Here is a 21,418-nt window from a genome sequence, read left to right as displayed (position 1 = left end):
CCAGTGTCACTCAAGGCCAAAGGAAAGGTGAATCCCTACTAGGGCTGTCAGTGGTCCCACTTTCCTTCCTGAATAAAGAGCATTAAGAAAAGGCCATTCTTGGTCAGTAAATCTGGCTGCAGCTGTGCAGCCCTCACTTCCTCCCCAGTTTTTGTGACTTCTGGCTCCAGACCATGGGTCACATCCTCTCTAGGGCTAATCCAGAAGGAAGATGACAACCTCCTGCTGTTGTGTCTTACTTCATTAACTGAAGTGGCAGGAAATGAAAGGATCCCGTCCTTCTTGGGACATATGTGGATGTTAACACATTGCCACATGATGGAATTTCTATTTTTTTCACTTTGCTCTTTTTATACGAAATACATGCTGCGAAAAGGACTTGGAGGCTGTTAAGTCAGACACACAAGACTTCAGAAAAAGCCAGAATTGGGGTTTCTCCAGGGATCTACATTTGGTCCCCTTGTGAGGGTACATCAGGAGGAAAGGTCCAAGAGTTGCCTCCTCCTGAGCAGCCCTGCAGAACACACCAAGGTGCCATTTACACATGGAGCTGCTTTTTCTCCTTCCTTTCCCTCCAGAGGGGGACAGGCTGTGGGCATGGCAGTGGGGACAGCTGAGGTGGCCACAGCAGGTGGTTAGGCAGGGTTGATTGTCTGGTGCAAAGGCAGGGGCTGAGCACCCAAAATCCATCTTGGACTTGTTCTTTCCTGGCTATTCTGTGCTCAGACCTGCTCTCCACACAGCCTCAGCTGTGTTTATGACGGCTGCCAAGCACAGCAGTACAGCAGGAGCGTGTTCACACCTCTCCCCCAAGGAGCCAAAGGTATCCCCTGCTGAGGGGGTGATTCTCCAGGATGCTCAGCAGCACTGGAGGCAGGCAGTGCCTGTTTGGAGCACAGCTCCTCTTGATTTCAGCCACAGCTGTGAGTGCTCAGCTCCAGTGCCCCAAGAGAGAGACACACAGAGGTCACTGAAATCCGGGAGCTCCAGGTGGCTGGGGTAGGACAGAGCACACAGGAACCCTGTGGCACAGCCACAAAAACATCTTCTCCTTCCTGTGGGCTTCCCCTCACTCACTGGGCACTGTCAGCACTGCCCTCCTGCAAATCCATCCTCTATCAATCAAGGAAAAGCAATGAGCAAGATGCTGTGGACAGTTTAATTAAGAACTGGCTCCATAACATCCATTCAGCAGTGGGCATCCTTCCACCTAACCTTCATCCATTGTTTTCCTCATGATTTTGTTCTTGAGGGCAATAATGTTTCAGGATATTAGACCAGTCCCTTCCTCCAGTGTGACAGAGCTTGTGAACCTCTTGCTGCACACTGAACACCCTTGTGCATTCAGGTGTGGCCACACTTATTATCCTCCTTTCGAGACAGAATCTCTGGCACAGAGCAGTGGAAGATGTTTTGGGAGAAAACAGCAATGGAGATGAGTTCCCCTGAGGCTGGCCTGGGGTTTCTGGGCAAGCTGTGTGCCTGCCACAGAGCTGTGCCTGCTTTTCAGGATTTGGTGTCCAGTGAGAACCACAAAGTTTCGCTGTCATCCATTTTCAACTGGAGCTGGGGGAGATGTTGGTTCTCATGCCCAAGCCTGTGTGGGATAAATGCACCTGGTTGCCCTTCTCCTTCCTTTTCCCCCTTGGCTGGTGCAGCCCCTCCCTGCAGCTCTGCTCAGGCCCTGGCACAGCTGCTCTTCCACTCCATGGCAGGGCCCTGGGCTGGCAAGGACCCCTCAGAGATGTCTCTCAAAACAAAGACGTCATCATCATTTTAACTACGCTTTTGTTCCAGGAATTTTTCCTCCACCCTTAGTCATAGATTTTTTTACATCAAGATGCAATACATTCGAGTAACTAATTAGCAGAATAATTCCAATACTTCTTAATTAATTAACTGACTAAAAGCAGATTGTTGTTTATAGCCAGATTTGCCACATCACCTGGACCCGTGTTCCTCCTTGACAAACATCTACGTAGCACTCACCATTTCTGAGATTATTCCTGCCAGCAAACTTGCCTTCGAGGGACTGCCACTGAAAGCACAATGTGAAAGGAGTGTAAAATCCATTAGTACAAGTCCTTTTGATTACTCAAAATATATTCTCACCGCCCTGGAGCTGTTCATCAGAGCAGCTTTACATACCTGCATTGTTCATCTCCTAAGACTCCCAGTATCCCAGTTAGACAGAGAGGTATTTTTAATCCATGTAACACGAAATAGAAAAGCCAAGGAATGTGCTGCAGTTGTGCTGCTGTGTGAAAGAGACTCTGTGTGTGCATGTCACTTTTCTCACCCATGTCTGGTTCAAAGAAAAAGAGTTGGAGGCTGCTACAGTGTCAGGGTGGCTGGATGTACGAGGGTTTTTTGGTGGTACTGACACTGTCTGGTCTGTAAAATCAATTTTTGCAGAGAGCCCTTGCTGGAGGTTTTTATATCTTGATATTTCATGTGAAATATCATGAACTTGTTAAAGTGTGACCAGAAACATGGACAAGACAAAAGATGTGTTTAACGAAGGCATGAGGCTTTTCAGAGGAATTCACATCTCATGGGTGAAAAAGGGCAAAGTTGGGTGGTGGAGCCCTATAGGATGAACAGAATGGTCAGTAAAACAGGTTTGCTGGATACCCAGGGATTGATCCTGTTCTCATGAAGTGGAAGGAAGCAGAGCTCTTCTCCCTTCTGCTGGGATGTGGGAGCTCTGCTGTTTTCTTTCAGCAGAGCAGGAATTTCAGGCTGGGTTGGGCAGCACTGATCACACCATTCCTACAGGCTGTTTTTCTGGTTGTGGCATTTATCCCTGGTTCTGTGCCATTGCTAAAACCTCTTTTTTTCCCTCTGATCTTTCCCCCCTCCCCTTCCTGTTTCTCCTGTTCTTTGTAGTCCTGCAGGAATTGTGCTGTTAAATAATTGTGTTTGTGACAGGGGTGAGCCTCAGCCCAACCCACCATGTCCAGAATTCCCCTCCCTAGACCTCAGGACCTCTTAGTTCAACTCTGGGATGACTCTGAGTGCAGTTCTAGTTGGAAGAAAGACTCTGTAAAATTACATCTTGTTGTTCCATATTTATTCTCCCTCAGTGGTTTCCATGTCAAACTTGCTCAGTTTACCAGTCAAAACAAGATATTTCTACCTGCCAGCTCTGCCAGCTCAGCCTGGGCTCTGGAAATCAAGCTGTGCTCTCTCTGCCCTGGACATCATCACTCGCCAGAAAGGATTCTCAAATCAGGGCTGAGCTGGATGTGATGTTGAGTGTGCACAAATAGAATTTGTTCCTGGGTGGTGTTAGGGGCTCTGTGGGACAGATATCAGCAAGGCTCCTGTGCGGGGCAAATATTGATTAACTAATCTCCCCCACCACCACCTGTGGGAGGATGAGACACCTCTGGAGCCATTTTACACCTTGGAGACACCAAAAGGGGGAAGATTTTTGGGGATGATGGTAAAAACCCGCAGCAGCAGCAGGAATGGCACAGGGAAGCTCTGCTTCCTGCTGTTCTCTTTATTTGTGAGAACAGACCTAGCGCCTCCTGAGCTCTGGGCCATTGCTTGGTCACCAAACTGTGACCTTTCCTTCAGCTGGGGTGTCCTGTGGAATCCCCACAGGGAACAGGCAGGCGAGGCCACTTCTTGCTGTGGAGAAGTGTCATGGTGTAGCCATAGGAAAGCTCTTCATTATTGGGCATTAATCGTGTCCACAAATAGTTCCCCTTCTGATGGGTGAAGCAGAAGGACTTTCCTCAACACCCCTCCAGAGAAAAATGGAAATTTTGTAAATTTGATCATTGGTAAAATGTTTTAAAAGCCACTACACGTGGCAGAAAATATATTTACTGTGTATGATCGTGTCATAGAGTAGGGAAACTGGGAAGGGTGTCCTGCATTGCTTTCAGCTTTCACTCCTGTGCTTCTGTAGTGAATCCCCCAGGGGCTGTCAGCAAGGAGGGGACACCAGAGCCTTCCCTGCCCCTTGTGAGGCTCCACTGTGAGCCTGCAGAGCCATTCCAGCCACTAAAAGCCATGGTGAGCTTTTATCTGTGACACAACCCAAGAGCAGGGAGGAAATAGGGTGACAGCCTTTGTTCTTTGTCACCCTGTGCTCACATTTGGGACAGTCAGCTGAGCTAGGAGAGCACCAAAGTGCCCCTTCCTCTTCCTGCAGAGCTAGGATGGGCTTTCTGGTCAGCAGATCTCTCCAAACACATCCCCTCAGCTACCTGGAGTAGTTCTGACTCTTCTCTTACACTCTGTGAGACAGTTCCTGCTCCCTTTAAGGAGCTTGGTGCTGCTGACACCACAGCAGGTGACAGGGGAACCCTGTGCCAGGGGAAGAGCCACGTCCAAGGGCTGCACTGGGCAGTTCAATGGGTGATGCACAAAAAAGGGGGTGCTGATGGCACTGGCAAAGCTCTGGGTGTAAGATCAGAAGCTGTCAGGCCAGGAGAGGAGGCCACCCAGGTCACAGATGTCACCTGGAGAAGGTCTGCAGAAAAGCCCACTCTCCTGGCCTCTGGAGAAGGATCTCAGCTTGGCAGGAAATTTTTGGAAGTGAGGGAGAGGGTAGGCTATGAGCTGGATTCCTCTTCTTATCCTCCTTTCACAGCAAAAATAGAACATTTATCACAAGTTCCCTACATGTTTTTCTTCCCTATTGCACACTGGCTCCTTGCTAGTATTTGAAGCTCCAGAAAAAAGAAATTGATGAGTACTCAAGTTAATAATGTGTGCTTATTGTGTTGATGAATTGCTGGAGATGAATATATATGTAAAAGCTCTGCAAGATTCACTCATCCATGCATCCTGAGTGAAAGCAATTATTTTGGTGAGCAAATGGGACTTAGTTTTATGTCTTAATAAAGAGGTTCTGGGCTAAAAGGCAACTTTTGTTCTGGACATTATTGCAAATCAAGCTTTACTGAAATAATGGAAACACCAGCATAGGGGGCAATCTTTTAGAAGTGAACATCCTGGAATCCTTTTTTCTACTAAACTCTTTCAATTCTTGGTCACACCAAATTTTGTAAGATCTTCCCTGTTTCAGACTGTGGAGAAAGGGCAGGACCACCTGAACAAAGCACATCCAAGAGCTTCAGAAACTGAGGGATGAAAACTTGTGATCCCATGGATGACATTTGGAAAGGAGGAGGCTTGGTTTTTTGTGTGTGCTTTGTTTCTCGTGATTCCTAACCGAGATATGAATTTAATGTGAATGCAATGATATTTTCAGGCCTGACTCACTCCATTTTTTCAATACTTGCCCTGTAAATTGTCCCAAACATAAGCCTTGGGCATGGTGCAAGTTTAGCACAAGGTCCCAACCTGGCCATCTTATTCCTTTTCTTTTTTCCCCAGATGCTGGGGATGTCCAACTGGATCCAATCCAGGAGTTACATCCTTTAAAGACAAGAGTCTGTAAACAGAGATGAGGAGGTGTGACTAACTCATAAAAAAAATTGAAAACAGGGAGGAAAAAAGAGAAAACACCTTGTTGTTGTCACTTTGATAAAAATGACAAGTCCAGGTATTTTGTTGTTGTTACAAACACTTCTAAGACAGAGAAAGGGATTTGATGTGAACAGAGGAGCTTGTGTTAACCCATTTAAATTAATTTGGCTCAGCTCATTTGCAGCTAAGGGGATTAGATGGCTCAGGATTTGGTAATGTGAGAGAGTGTTTTCCCAGACAGGTCACATCCCATAGTCCAGGCCAGGTCTGCAGATGCTTTGGGGGAGGATATTTCTAGCGCACACAAGAGAGAGGCTCCTGCATGGAGAAAACATTTATTGCTCATGTGCCAGGAAAGCCCCAGCACTGAAAAGCTGGGGCAGCACCTTTGTGCCCTGGTGGGCAGGTGAGAAATGAGACATTCCAAGGGGCAGCTTGGGAGAAAATTCCACAGCTGCCAGGCAGGGAAAACTGCTAAATAACCTCACTTGTGAGCCATAGTGGCAACCTGGCCTGAGGGTGGAGTGGCCTGGGAAGGGAGGGATAGGATAGAGAATAGATTAGAAATAGGATAGGATGGGATAGAGAATAGAATAGGATGGGATGGGATGGGATAGGATAGGATAGGATAGGATAGGATAGGATAGGATAGGATAGGATGGGATAGGAGAAGATAGAGGAGAGGATAGGATAGAGGATAGGATAGGATAGGATATAGGATATAGGATATAGGGTACAGGATATAGGATATAGGATATAGGATAGGATAGGATAGGATAGAGCATAAGATAAAATAGAATAGGATAGGATGGGATAGGATAGGATACAATATAGGATAGGATAGGATAGGATAGGATAGGATAGGATAGGATAGAATCCCACACATAGCAGCACCACCCCTGCCATTGGGGGTGGTTTGGCTGCGAGGAGGAGGGTGCTGCTGTGGTTTTCCAGGTATTTTGCTGCACTCCTACCTCCTGGCTCTGCAAGGAGTGTTATGATGCTGGGGGAGGGATCCCAGCACTTGGGATTCGGCCCTAAAACCTGCTTTTAAACCTGTGTGCCTCTGTGGGCCTCGTAGCACCAGAACTGGTACAGAGATGGAACATTTGGCGTTGTAAAGAGTGCTTTTGAGGCTGTGATGAGTCCTGGGGGTTGGTCTGCTCAGAGATTGAGATGGGGCAGCTGCCTGTGGTGAGTGTGTTCTGGTACATAGTTAAATATCCTGCTGACTTTTGCACCCAGGGGTTCAAAATATCTCATGTCTGTGTGCTATCCTTCCTGAAGAGCTGCCACCTTTCAAAAGCAGGTGCTGGTCTGGGAAAGGAGGAGCAGGAGGGAGCCAAAGGCTTATGAGCCTGCCCAGCCGTAGGAGCAGAGTCTCTGGCAGTGCCCTGGCTGGCTCTAGGAGATGGAGCAAACACAAGCTGTGAGTAAAAGCAGAAGGACTGGGCTCTTCCTGAGTCCACCAGAGCTCCCCAGGCAGGCAGAGCTGTGCCCCAGGGCTGCTCTGGCAGGGCCCCTGCAGAGCTGCAGCTCCTGCCAGGATCCTGACAGAGGTAGGAGGGAAGTCTTCTCAGGTGGAGCGGTGTGGGGGTGGCTGATGAGCGTGGGCACAATGCTTCACGCTGCTGCTGGGGAGAAGAAGCCTGCCTTGTGTTGCTTTGCTGTCACTCTACAACAGGCACTTGCTTGGCAAGCCCTGCTGTCCTCCTGCTACTACTCTTGGTGGAGGAGAGCTGGAGGGACCTGGGATGCTCAGAGTCTCTGCTTTCCTGGGATTTGATCAGTGTAAACACAGGGAAATGTGGTATTGCATAGTGCCAGCTCTGCAGGGAACAGGGAAACACCAAGTGTGTGCCCTGCAGGCTGCAGAGCCTCAGAGCTGGTACCTGTGGGTGCCCTGGGGGCAAGGGGAGGGCAGGTGAGCCATCCTCCAGGAGGCTGGAGCACTGCCTTCATCTGCCAAGGGTTAGGTCTGGACCCACCTTCTGCCATGTCTCTGCTCCAACAAAGACTCCAATGGCAGTGACACCCTGCAAAGCAAGCTGGCCATTGTCTCAGCTGGGCACTGCCAGCTATAAGGGATGGATGGGAGCTGGCACTCAGTCCTCTTGGTAAAGTTGCTCTTATAGAGTTGATTGCTTGGACCCACTGGTCAATGCCAGGGTGATGATGGTGAGTTCTGGTGAGGTGATGCAGTTGTGTGTCTCTAAATTAGAGACAAATCTGAGAACTTCTTTTCCCCTTGCTTTGCTGTAAACCTTACCAAATGTGCATCACCTGGGCAAGAGATTCACAAGCAGAAGCTGTTGGAAGACTGTTTTCATCACTGAGGATGAAACAGCTTTAAAAATCTATCTCCTGTATGTTGACCTAGGTGTCTTCCAAGAACAGATGATGCTCTGGGTAGTCAGTAACTGTTTTTAATGCTGAGAGCCCTGTGTATGTGTGTGTGTGTACAGGTGCTCTGCTGGACTGGGTCCACTGGCAGTCCAGATGCTGTCAGGCTTGGTGTCTACTCGCTTGTTCCATTTTTAAGCCTGTACATTTGAGACTTTGTTTTTATTCAGCTTGGGTAGCTGTCTACCAACATCTTTTAAAATCAACCTTGATTTAGCTTCCTCTGTAATCCTTCAATCCCTCTGGGACAACCTTTACACTGTTTTTTGCAGCCAGCTGATTGTTCTCTCTCACTTCCAAATTTCCATGGGATATTTGCAATATCCCACTCTAATACCCACTAATCCATTAAAAATACCCATGAGATAGATTAGGTAATCCACTGTGCCTCACAGATTGTGCTCCTTAACTCTGTGCTTCCCCTGGAAGAGCCACAGAGCGGGTGCTGCACCTGCCCTGGGAAAGCACAGTTCCTCCAGAAGATCCCTCAGCACTGGCTCAGCAGCAGGCACAGTTTGCTTGAGAAAATGTTCTGTGACTGCTCAGGTCCATAGGGACGCTTCATGTGACAACAGGCTGGGACTGTGGTGCTGTTATCCAGGTTAAGCTGTGTGTTTGCAAAGAGCATCTCAGGGAGCAGTGCTGGCAGGAACAGAGGTCATCCCTGCCTGCTCTGCACAGGCTGTGGCTCCTCACTCAACAGGAACCTCATTGCTTGCACCATGGTTGTGTTTGGATACTCCAAAAGTTCTGCTCAGGAGCTGAGCTGTGGTTTTACCCTTCCTTAGATGTTCCGTCCTACCTTTGTGCTGTCCTTGATATGGTGAGAGCTTCCTCCAATGTGGCATTTTCCTTGGGAAGTCCCAAGTATTCCCCTTTCCTTAATAAATATTTCAAGTTAAGTTGTCTGACTGGATAAGGTGACAATGCCAGGATGCCAGGAGAGGACAATGGCACAGGAAATCCTCATTATCCTCCTTGTACAGGGTGGTGCTGTGCCTGGTATGGTGTAGATGGATGGAAACCACACCAGGGTTAGGCAAGATCTCATTCTGTGCCTGGGCTCAGTGGTGTAAAAAGGGCCAGGCACTCCCTAAAGGAGTATGGGAAAATGTAGGAAATCTAAGAAATACCAAGGAAACCTAAGAGATACCCAAAAAACTGTTTTCTACCAGACCTACTTGGAGAGCAGCTGCAATCTCCATGGGAACTAGTGGTGGTAGATATCCTCCCTGCCCCTGCAGAGCCATGAATCCATGGGGAAAGAGCAGGCATTGACATCCCCAGACACCCTGGAGGCCAGGGCCCTGTCTTTTAGCTCCAAAATCCCACTGAGAGATTCCTCAGCAGTGACAAGACCCTCATAAAACCTGTCCCTCCCCAACAAAAATCCAATAACAAATTTGCTAACTTGCCTTGAGACCACCTCTCCTTCTGGTAATGTATAACAAGGTAAGGCCATGGAGGGCTTTGCCCTTTTAAATCCAAGGGATTCCATGGGGAAACGAGCTGGGAGTAGAGGGAGAGCTCCAATATCAGGCTCTGAATGTGTTTGATGTTTCTGGCTCTTGTGCTAAACCTGGCAAAAGAAATGCACAGCACTGGCTGTGTTTGGGGAAGAGATCATGGAAATAAGAGTGGAAAAAACCAAGGGAGAAAAGGATTGGAAAGTGTTAAATGGATGTTTAAACCTGGATTTTATTGGAAAAGTTTGAGTAGGTTCTTAAGGGACCCTGCTGAACTCAGTGCTTCTAGATGTCACAGCAAATCAGAGGTGCTGGATGAAAGTGGTTCCCAGAACATTTCTGCTTTCATGATACATGGTCAGCTTTTCTTGTTCCTCAAGCAACGTTAACACTAAACTGAGTTTGTGCTTGATGCTGTACATAAGCTAAAATAAAATGAAAGGAACAGGAAAATCAGTGTTGAGAAACTTCTTTGTGATTTGGCTTGTGTAGCCTGCTGGGCTGGCATCTTTTAGATGTTCTCTCACTGCTGTAGCAGAGCCCTGGTCCTGAGATCTGTAAGCACAGCTATTATGCAGACAGCAATTTGTGAGCTCCTCTTGCAATCTCCCTGTGTGCTGAAAACCCAGGAGCATTTCCATTCTGCCTGCACTGGAGTGTAGTAAATTTGAGTGTCCTGACAACAGGCTGGCCTCTGAGTTATCTTTTGGGTGGTTTCAAAAAATCGACAGCACAGGACTAATTAGTGCATCAGCCAAAAATGATTCAGGGCTATCTGTTTTGGGAGGGCCAGAGGGAGATTTATGAAGAGGACGAATGTTTTCATCCTGGCAGCAGCTCCTCAGCCATCAACAAGCCCAGTGCTGGATGTGCCTCCTGCACCTCCAATTACCTGGGAGCTCTTGGCTCCCAACTAACCACGTCTGTCAGGCCTTGTGTAACCAGCCCATGACGTGGGCCTGGCTCTGAGCTGGAAACACAAAGCCAGGCTGCCCCCAGGTCCAGTGCTGGGAACAAAGCAGAGGAGCAGCCTGGGTGAGCCATTTTCTGCAGAAAGGACGAGTGGATGCTGAACGCCCCTGCCTTGTTGAGGAGTGTGGAGTGAGGACTGGAGGGAAAAGTGCTGGCAGTGGAATGACAATGACAGGCTGTGTGCTGGTTGTGCCTGTGGTGGGACTGAGACTGCCCCAAATGCTGGTCCTGTTGGGTGAGGGTCACTGAAAATGCAAGAGAGGCACTGTGGTGCCATGGTCCTTCATCAGCAAACCTGGCCCTCTTCCTGCCTGCACCAACCTTCTGTGCAGAAACACTTCCACCACACAGGACAGGGCAACCTTGTCTGGGACTGCCTGGTTTGGGGCTGCCTTTCAGCTTCTGGATGGTTTGGAGTGAATAGCAGGGTTTTACATGGATGGAATCTCATGCCAATGGCTGTTTACCATTGCAGGGTAAGGCACAGACCTGTTCTATATGTTGGTTTAGTAACTGAAGCCTCTAATTTTCTCTGGTTGGCTTTATTTACTCAGCAGAAGACCTAAAAGCAGATTTCCTGCTGCTGCAGGGATCTCAGAGACTGGTGATGCCACAGGCAGGGTGCAAGCAGGGAATGCTGAGGCTCATGCACAAAGCTGTCTTGAATAATTTCTCCTCTTGTCCAGAAGAGACAGGGCTGTGCTCGCTCCTGCTGCACATGTGATGCACTCCAATGGCAGGAGCTCAGCTGCCCCTTTGCCATCTCCAACCTCCTCCACAGAGTGAGCAGCTCCCAGGATGGCTGCAGTGGATTTGGAGATGTTTCTGTGGTTTTAGGAGGGTTCTATACAGAAGATGTTCCTTTTTCTTTTGTCTCCATGAGTGTGTCGTTGCTTCAGTGGCTGGTTTGTGGATACCAGGCTTTAAAATAGAGATGTAGACAAATTGGCAAAAGGCCAGAGGAGAGCAGCACTAATTGTCAGAGCTTTAGAAAACATGACCTCTGAGGAGAGGTTGAAGAAATCAGGTGCATTTAATCTAGACAAGGCAGTATGGGTGGGGGAGGGAGGGGGATGTCATGGTTTCTCAGAACATAAAAGCTGTTGTTAAGGAAGGATGATTGATTTATTCTTTCACTGTTGTGGAGGGGGGGGGGAATGATGAGACCAAACTACATTTAAACTGCAGAGAAGATTTGGTTTGGATATCTAGGAAAAGCCTTCAGTGCAGTGAAATGTGGGAAGGTATTGTTCAGGGAAGCTGTGAAATTTCTGACACCCTGTTAATGCCTTTGTTCCTGTAGCTCAGACTAAAGGGTAATTTTCAGGCTGATCCCTGTCCCTCAGCACTGCAAACCTCGGCTCTGCCAGCAGGGCCAAGTCCACGTGGGTAGGAATGCAGGAACCAACATCCTTGAAGCCCTGGCTGCAGTTCATAACAATGATGTGGCTTCAGTGGACCATAAATGCAGCTCTGCTTTCCTGCCCACTGGTTTGGAGTCTCTTTGGCTGTGTCTGAGTTGCAGTTGGAGATCTGAATGCAGAGGAACCCGAGCTTGCTCTGGTGTTGACTTCCTTGGGTAGGAGTGAAGAGGGGACAGCTTGGACCTAAGCTCCGGGCAGCTGCCTGAGTGATCACCCCCCTGTTTCACTGGATTTTGTGCTTTTGTCTTCAGTGAGCTCAGAACCAGGCTGGGTTCTGGAGAGATGTCCCAGTCCAAGCTGCCATCACCTCTGGCTGGAGTGCAGGCACACACAGGCTTGGAAACACAACCATTCCTCTACACCTGTGCCAAGTTATTTCTGTTCACAACGTGACTGCAGGTGCTGGGGTTTGATGCATTATAAAATAAAATGGGAAAGTAATAACTGGTTGCTGGGAAAATATTGCAGATTAGCACAACTTGTTCTCTACCTTGACTGTGTTTATATTTGACAAGTATCACTTGCAGAAAAAGGACAGGTTTTATTATAACTCTTTTGTCTGCTTCCCTCCCAACTTCCTGAATGCATTATTCTTAGGCATCAAACTACTTCTTTCAGGACAAAATGTTGGTGAACTCTGCAGTGGTGGTGAGAAACAGGGATGTGTGAGGGTGCCATTCACTGGTAAAAGTGGCAGAATTTCTCACACTCCCTCACTCGTGATCTTGCCTATAAATCCTTCCCAGGTAGAAACTTTTTGTTTAAGGGGAGGAAGCCTAGTTCTTTGTAGCCACTGGCAAGGCGCAGATAAAAGCATGGGCCTTTAATATCAGGTTTACTTCTTTTGCCCTGTCTTGGATCCACAAATGCAGAGTTCTGTCTCTTCTGGACAAATCTACAGATTACGTTATCCCATATTTGAAATACCCTACTTTTGTATCCCTCTTGCCTGAAGCTATTAACATTGGCAGAATTGATGTTCTTTGTTTATTTTTCTGTACTACTTAAAGTCTAAATGTTGGGCACCAGCTGGCCTGGTTTCCCATTGGGCTGCATTGAGAGTCAGGACATATTTCAGTGTTGGCTGTGTCCATGCTCCTGAATGCCTGTCCTGAGCAGACCGGGAGCCAGCAGGGCTGGAGAAGGTGAAATGGCTTCCCTGGCATCAAGATGAAGTAGTGCAGTAAAGGCAGGGCTTGCATTTCATTTTTGTAGGACAGTCACACACAGGACCCCATGGGCTGCACACCCCAGGGCTCGCAGGTGGGCAATGGAGCCTCCCAAATTCTCTGATAGATGGGATGTGGGGGAGCTGGCAGTGCCAAGAGAAGCCCTGCTGACTCTGCAGGGAGCTGATCCCTCCAGCCCAGAGCTGCTCCTGGAGCTGGGAGAGGGGAGCTCTGGAGCTCATCCCTGGCTCTGAGTCACTGCATGACCCCGGGCACTCGGATGCCACGGTGATGAACACAGCACAACTGTCTGCATGCATAGAATGCACTGCACAGGCTCTGGCCTTGACAGATATCTGTGCATCCCCACTGCCAGAGCTCCCCTGCTCTACCCACCCAGCCTGCTCTCACTGAGGGAACAGCCCTGGGTAATGCTGGGGAAGGAGGGGATGCACAGCCTCAGTGGCACAGGCACTGGTGGGGAAGGAGGGGATGCACAGCCATGGTGACACAAGCACTGCTGGGGAAGGAGGGGATGCACAGCCTCAGTGGCACAGGCACTGGTGGGGAAGGAGGGGATGCACAGCCTCAGTGGCACAGGCACTGGTGGGGAAGGAGGGGATGCACAGCCTCAGTGGCACAGGCACTGGTGGGGAAGGAGGGGATGCACAGCCTCAGTGGCACAGGCACTGGTGGGGAAGGAGGGGATGCACAGCCTCAGTGACACAAGCACTGGTGGGGATGGTGGGGAAGGAGGGGATGCACAGGCACAGTGACACAGGCACTGGTGGGGATTGAGGGGATGCACAGCCATGGTGATACAAGCACTGCTGGGGAAGGAGGGGATGCACAGCCATGGTGACACAAGCACTGGTGGGGATGGTGGGGATGCACAGCCACAGTGGCACAAGCACTGGTGGGGAAGGAGGGGATGCACAGCCATGGTGACACAAGCACTGGTGGGGATGCACAGCCACAGTGACACAAGCACTGGTGGGGAAGGAGGAAATGCACAGCCACAGTGGCACAAGCACTGGTGGGGACAGGCTGGAAGCCAAGCAGGCAGTGGTGCACTCTTGGAGGGAGCAGCACTACATGGCAGAAAGGCTCTGGAGGGGGAATGTGGCTTCTGCCAGGCTCTGCTGCAGCCCTGTGCATGGCCCTGACTCTCCTCCTGTAACTAATTAGCCTGCAAGATCCTCAGGGCAGCGCTGACTTCCTCCTCCTGCTATGGCTTCTATCACAAGGCCCTGATTTCAGGGCAAAAAAAAAAAAAGACAAACTATCAAAGTGAGACTTCCTTAAAAGCTTTGCTGTGCCTGTGTCAGCCTCTGGCACAAAGAGGCTGCGGGAGGATCGTGTCTCCCTGGCGTGACTGTTGGTTATTTTCCCACCTGGCTCCCTTGTGAAGGATGAAGGCACAAGCACAGCTAAGATGTGTCTGGAGTGTGGCTGTGATGGCATCTTCAGAGGCTCCACGAGGTCTCCTGAGCTCCCCTGCCTCGGGCACCCTGTCAGCCAGCCCGGGGACTGCTGGAGCCTGCACTGCCTCTTTAAGGAGATTTGCATAGCAGGGCCTAATTACAGTGGTTGATTCTGATGTTTTCAGTGTTGTTCATATTCCATTAAAGGATAATGCTGCTTAATTTGCAGCAGAGGGTCTCGGTGAACAGCACACCCAATCACAAGGCACCCCTAATGACACTGCTTCCCTACTTCTGGTAACACATAATTAAAAAATCACTCGATTTCCAGTTGTGTGGTTCTCCCCTCTCCCCCAGTCTCCTAATTACTTTCTGAACCATTTCATGATTATCTGTAAATATTTCAGCACTTAGATCTACTAATGAGTGCATGGAAGAGTTAATACCTTGAGTGGCACAACTGCCTGCCTTTCCCTTTCTAGTGATGCCTTGCAAGGATCATTTTCCACCTTGCATGTGTGAGGTAAAGGGGATTTTCTTGGGATGGGATTGAGTTTGTGCTCTGCCTTTGGGGTTGTGGGCCTGAGCAGGGCAGGGGTAACATGCAAAACCCCATTTCCAGCTGCAGGAGGTGTTTTACTGGGTTTGGTAGTGGGTGTGTGTCTCATTTTAAATTGTTTTGCATGGCTTAAACCCCACAGTAAGGACTGCCCTATTCTCTAGTCTAAGCTCTGCTCTGAAAAGCCACCTTACAAATGCTGCTTTTCACTTCATAGATCTGTTTCCTGTACTTGTCTGGTGCCTTGGGTGTTAAAACTCACTTGGGACTTTCAGGCTGAGTACTCAGAGCCAGCTGAGTGATGGAGGAGTGAGCTGGAGCAAGTTTCCTGCCCGTGGCTTGCATGGCCTTGGGTGCTGAGTTCTTTGTGTGGTCAATCAGGACCACCCTGTGCGAGCCCACAAGGAGCCTGCTGATGGTCTCTGAAGGGATTATTTGGAATAACCAGAGATAATTGTGTTACTAGGGGGTAATTAACTTCCAGAATTAAAAAACAAAATCAAGCTTAGGCTGCACTGCTCCTTGGGGTGAGTCTGTAAGTCTGGGAGTGAGAAATCAAATCACTTGAGCACATTCAATTCCATGATACTCAGGGAATGTGGGGCTGATTAAAATCAAATCCATGCATTTCTAGGCAATTCTTATATTGTAGATAAGAGAGGAGGACTTGAATGTGGTCCTAACCCTGCCTATTTGTGTTCCAGGTAACCCTGTCACAGTGGGAATGAGCATCCACATCTCCAGCATTGACCAGATCTCTGAAGTCAACATGGTAAGTTTGGAAAGAAAGCGAAAAATAAAAAAAGAAAGAAAGGGGGAAAAAAACAACTATAAAATGTTCTTTCATTTTCTGACTGAGATTTACTTCCAAGGCAATGTTTTCTTGGAGGCATCTGGATCTCTGCTGGCACCTCTGGAGCTTGTGCCATCTCATCTCATCTCATCCAGAGTAGATTCTTTTCACCTTCTCTGCTGGTGGCAGAGACATCTCCCCGTTATGCCTTAAAAAAGTAAATGTGAATTGTATTTTTTTGGTTGATACAAAGGTGGCTTTATGGTCAGTCTGTCCCTGCCAAGCTAAAAACAGTGAGTTTTCATTTGCTGGTGGTAATTCAACATTTCCTTGGAGATCTGTGCTGGAAAGAGAGGCTTCTAATGGAAATCTGGGTTTGGGTGGCATTGATAGATTGGAGCTTTTCATATAACTGTGAACAACAAAAATAAATGAAATTATCTGCTCAGGTAGCGATGGTTTGGGGTGAAATATGTGAAATTTGATGATTACTTTGGTCATGGTTTATGTTCATATCTAGGACTGTCCCTCAGAAACCCTCAGCACCCAGAAGGGGACATAGATTGTGTTGTAATTGCCTAAACTTGCCTTTCTCCCTCCTGTCCAGAGGCTTTTCCCTCCAGACTCTGCTCCTTTCCCAGGGGCTGAGTGCAGGGGGAGGCTGGTGGGAGCCTCCTGGCAGCTCCTGCCCAGTTCCTCCCTTCCTGGCCTGTGCAGGAGGATCCTGGGCCCCTTTAGAGCTCTTGCAGTTCAGGTCAATTAAAATCCCACTCTGCCCCTTCTCCTGTCCCATTTCTCTGTCTCTGGCCTCTCCTGCCCTGTTTCCCTGGCCCACCAGCTCTGAGGAGGGAGGTGACACAACCTGACCAGTTGGTTTTGTTCCCAAGCTGCCTGAAAAGCCTGAATTTGTGTTGGAATGACCAGGCGGAAGAGCCAGCCATAACCTTGATGTTCCTGAGTGAATGTTCCTTTTGCTGACTCTGCCACCATCCCACCTCACCTGAATTCTCTGCATGACCTGTGGCACCTCACCCCAATGACAGTGACACTGGGCAGTGGCTGTGGCCCTAGATTTGGGTTCAGAGGCACTGAGCAGCTGTGCCTGAGTTTAGGCTCAGTTTAGCAGGGCCAGATGGCTTAACCTAGATCCATCTATCTTGCCTGTCAGGCCACAACTCAACTTTGAATCATGTCCTCCCCCAGGCTCAGCTTGGACCTGGGTGTTGTGGGGTGCTGGAGCAAATGTCACCCTCCGGCTAGAGCCAGGATGGACAGCTGGGCTCTGCACTTGTGCCTTAAGACCAAGACTTGCACAGACATAACTGGGAGGGGGTGAGGGTTTGGTTCTCATCTGTAGCCACTGCCCCTGTGAGCCTGAGCAGCTCTGCCCCAGCAGAGGAAGGAGCTGGAGCTGCTGGAAGCAGTCCAGAGCAGGCACCAGGGATCAGAGGGATGGAGCAGCTCTGCTGGGAGGAAAGGCTGGCACAGCTGGGATTGCACAACCTGCAAAAAACCAGCTTAGGGGTGGCCTTCCAGTTCCTGAAGGGAGCCCACAAGAAAGGTGGAGAGAAATTTTTACAAGGGCTGGAGTGACAGGACAAGGGGGAATGGATTCAGACCAAGAGAGTAGGTTTACATTGGATCTTAGGAAAATATTTTCCCCTGTGAGGGTGGGCAGGCCCTGGCACAGGGTGCCCAGAGGAGCTGTGGCTGCCCCTGGATCCCTGGCAGTGTCCAAGCCAGGTTGGATGGGGCTCTGAGCAGCCTGGAACAGTGGAAGGTGTCCCTGCCCATGGCAGAGGGCTGGAACAAAGTGATCTTTAAGGTTCTTTGCAACCCAGACCATTCTGTGAAGACAGCTGAGCCCTGCAGGGGCTGGTGCAGGATGAACCTCCTGCTGGAGATGTGTCCATGGGCTACAGGGGCTGAACAAGTACTGTGTCCAGTAGCTGAGAGCAGGGGCTCACAGCAGAGAGGAGAGCACCACATTTACATGGCAAGGGTTGGAAAGTGCTGCTGTGGATCCTGCAGAGTTTGAGCAGCACAGGGATGGACACTGAGTGCTTTGATGGTGGTGGCATGGCTGTGGTCAGGCTGGGCACCACTGTCCATGCCATGCTCCTGTAGATGAAGGAATGTCCCTTCTAGACCTTGATTATCCCTCCTGGCTCTCTGTTTGACAAGAAAGATGTCTTGCTCATCTTTTCTACATAGATTGAGGCAGGGGGAGAGGGTATGGAAAGGTTTGGGGATGGGAGATGAGGTGGCTGTAGGTGAGAACTTATTCAGGATCTAGATCTCTGAGCATTGTGGTGAGGCAGCTTCAAGAAGGGGTTAAAATCAGAATCATCTTAAAGAACAAACATTTAGGGAGCAGAAGAGTTCCAGGCTGAAGGGATTTTATGTGCATCATTCTTCTGTGTGACAGATGCCCCGGGGAAAGGGCTGTGTTTTACCCCTGCTCTGGACATGGATACTGGCAAGAAAAACAAGGCATTTTTTTGGCATCATGTGTGCTTGGGAAAGGAACTGTGCAATGAATAAATTAAAGGCACACAAGTGAAGCTGGGTTGTCATGGCGACCAAATAGCTTCTATTGTTCTACAAGGAGTGTTATTACTTACTACCCCTTGTAGGATAATTAATTAATCCTCAGACATCCTTTTGGGAACAATGGCCCTGGTGCTGGGGCTGGGCAGGCTGAGAGCCCCTGGCTCTCCCAGGCCTTTCCCTGGGACTCCTGGCGCCTGCTGGCTGCCTCTGGTGGGGAACAAGTGCTGTCACTGACCAGGCATTGCATAGGCTTCCAAAAGCTGCTTGCCACAGGAGTCCAGCTGGCTGTGGAGCTGTGGAACAATCCAGCTCCATCCACAAGCACTCCTTGCCTTCACTCCCATGGGAGCCGTGTTCCCAAAGTGGAGATGTGGTGACATCCCTGTCCTGGAGGACACAGGGCTCTCTGAGGAGGCAGCACAGTGATGTCCTTCTGCTGGGACAGACAGACAGACTGTGCTCCCAGACACTCTGACACACGGAACACTCTGCACTGTCTGCAGATGCCATGTGTGTTCTGACAGCCAAAGCTCCTCCAGCTCCCTGAGGGCCATTCCCAGTTCCTGTGTTCTGACACCCAAAGCTGATGCTCCCCTGTGATGGTGTTCACAGGGGTTCTTGGATGAGGGAAGAGATGAGGATCTGACTCCATGTTTCAGAAGGCTTGATTTATTATTTTATGATATATATTATATTAAAACTATACTAAGAGAATAGAAGAAAGGATTTCATCAGAAGGCTGGCTAAGAATAGAATAGCAAAGAATGATAACAAAGGCTTGTGGCTCAGCTCTCTGTCCGAGCTAGCTGGGCTGTGATTGGTCATTAATTACAAATATCTAACATGGGCCAATCAAAGATGCATCTGTTGCATTCCACAACAGCAGATAATCAATGTTTACATTTTGTTCCTGAGGCCTGTCAGCTTCTCAGGAGGAAAAATCTTAATGAAAGGATTTTTCATAAAAGATGTCTGCAACCCCCAGCTCCCTGAGGGCCATTCCCAGATCCTGTGCCATGCCAAGCTGCAGGATGCTCATAGGTACAGTGGCAACCTTCTCCCAGTCATGAGAGACCAAAATGGCAGCCCTTATTTTAAAACGTGTCCCCTCCTGGTCCATGGCAGCTGCTGCCTGTGTGTGGTCAGCCATAGTTTCAAACTCACTTTCTAGAGTGCTGCTTTCTTGCTGTGTACCCCCCTCACCATGGCCAAGCAACGCTGAGCAGCCGCCTCTGTTCTTGTCAGTGATTAGAAGGATTATTTGCTGAGCCAAGATCAGTGACATCAATTGAAATGTCTGGGGAAGGATGCCAGGGGCAGGCCAAACAGGTATTGGGGAGGGCATTTTGAGTGGCAGACCCTCTGGGAAGTGCTGATCCATGAAGATGAAAGGCTTCACTGGAGCCTTTTCATCTCCTGTACACATTTGCAAGGTGGGGATTTGAAGGCAGGCTGAGAGGACGAATGTCTTGCTGCTGCTGTTGACTAGCTCAGGTGAGCCATGAAGGACAGAGGGATGGTGTCTCCTGGAGAACTCACCCAGCCCTTCTCCTTTGAGGTGACCTGGGATTCAGTTGCAGTGAGCAGGGTGATGCCTGGAATGGCTACCTAGTGTCGCCCTGACTTTTTCAGATTTTTTTTACATTCTTGTAATGAACTTTCTCGCGCACTTTATGTAAAAACTTATACATTCTTTTATGGAGTAGGAGAAATTTGATGGACTATTGGTTTGTCCAGTGTCATTGGAGAGGTGGCACTGTCACCCTCCAATTCACACTCACTTTTGGAAATCTATAAATGTTGGAGTCAGAAATTAAAAATTCTCTTTTAACCATGGAAGAGCTGCTTGTGCGCGTTGTGTTATTTCATGTCCTACAGCGACAACCTAGAGCAGATGCCAGACAGAGTTAAAATAAAAAAGTGTTTATTAAAGGCCTTTAACAGGCACACCTTGGGCAGTGCAGGAGCCTGGCAGAGGCTACACCCAAGATGGACATGAGTTTTTTGGGTTGATATAAGTTTGGCCTATTTGCATATCAGAGGTTCATTCCGCAATTACAGCTTCAGGTAATGAAGTCACATTGCCTCAGTTTGCTTCCCTCTAATTTACTTTTGTTTATATTTATTTGGGCTGTGATGGTGTCCTTGGCTCTCAGGCCTGGAAGGATTGTTCTGTCTGACCAAACTGAAGAGAGCTTCCCAACACTCTGTATGGAGTTCAGAGCTTCACACTAATGCAGTGCAGGGTCTGAAAAATAGAAAAGCTAAAGCTCAAGGCATCAAGGGAACCGCCTGCAGGTGTTTATGGACTCTTGTTGGTGTGCAGTGGCACGGGGGCAGTGACACTTTCAGGTCCCTTGGTGTGGTGCCAGGTTCCTGAGGGGTCCAGCAGCGTTTCTGAGCTGGGGAATGCAGAGCTCTGGCAGTGTGGAGCTCATGTCACTCTCAGCTGGAGCAGGCTGGGAGTGTCTGTCCTTGTGCTTCATGGCCTGAATGCTGCCCACAGTCACTCACCTCAGGGCCTGCTTCTGGGGGTGCAGTTCTGATGGTGTCCAGCACCAATGGCTTCAGAAAGAGCTGCAGGTCTTTCCCCACTGCTGGATGTCCTTCCATCCAGCTGAGGATTCAGGGTGTGCTGTATATTCCTGCATGATTGGACTAGACAAGAACTAATCCTTCCAAAGCAGCCTTTTCCCTCTCTAGGCAATCTCTAGGGATGTATTTTTCTAGCACCAGACAGTTCAGACTCCCTTGAAGTATTAATGAACTATTTCAATAAGGAAAACTACCAGAAGTTTTGTATGCATTTGAAATAAGAGGAGGTTAGCCTTCATAAGGCTTCAATTTTCCTGCCCTATGATCTGTGCAGTCCTAAACCTGCTCCCTCCTGTGTCTGCACACCGTAGACAGTTCGGAGCATCCAGCCATTATAGTCATGATTTCTTTGTGCCTCCTATAATTTATTCATCCCAAGATGCTCTCCTACATCTGCAATAACATCATTTCAGTTTGTTATAGCACCAGCTTTAAAGTTTTATAAACCTGGTGACAAGTTGAAAAGTTACAAGAGGATTGTTGCAGAGGGCTAGTGTAGGAAACAAGGCTTCCAGACAAACACATTTGCAGGAATAGGGCTGTGAAAGGAAGGATGCCTGTGGCATTGCCAATTCTTTTTGCTAGGGGACAGCCTGCAGTGGGGAAGGG

The 21,418-nt window shown here is 48.9% G+C and overlaps 1 protein-coding gene across 2 annotated transcripts in view; it reads left to right on the top strand.

Annotated features, from left to right (window-relative positions):
- The window catches only part of LOC128945880 (gamma-aminobutyric acid receptor subunit beta-4), a 79,339-nt gene that overhangs the window by 12,275 nt on the left and 45,646 nt on the right, over positions 1-21,418 (top strand). For both annotated transcript variants that reach the window (XM_054289780.1, XM_054289779.1), the window contains exon 3: positions 15,573-15,640. In XM_054289780.1, coding sequence (XP_054145755.1) covers positions 15,573-15,640 — 68 coding nt within the window. The remainder of the gene's footprint in view (positions 1-15,572; positions 15,641-21,418) is intronic.

This window comes from Melozone crissalis, unplaced genomic scaffold, assembly GCF_028551555.1.
Source record: "Melozone crissalis strain CALT ecotype California unplaced genomic scaffold, PUWL_Pcris_2 ptg000068l_1, whole genome shotgun sequence".
Lineage (NCBI taxonomy): Eukaryota > Metazoa > Chordata > Aves > Passeriformes > Passerellidae > Melozone > Melozone crissalis.
This window is presented reverse-complemented; position numbering and strand designations above follow the sequence as displayed.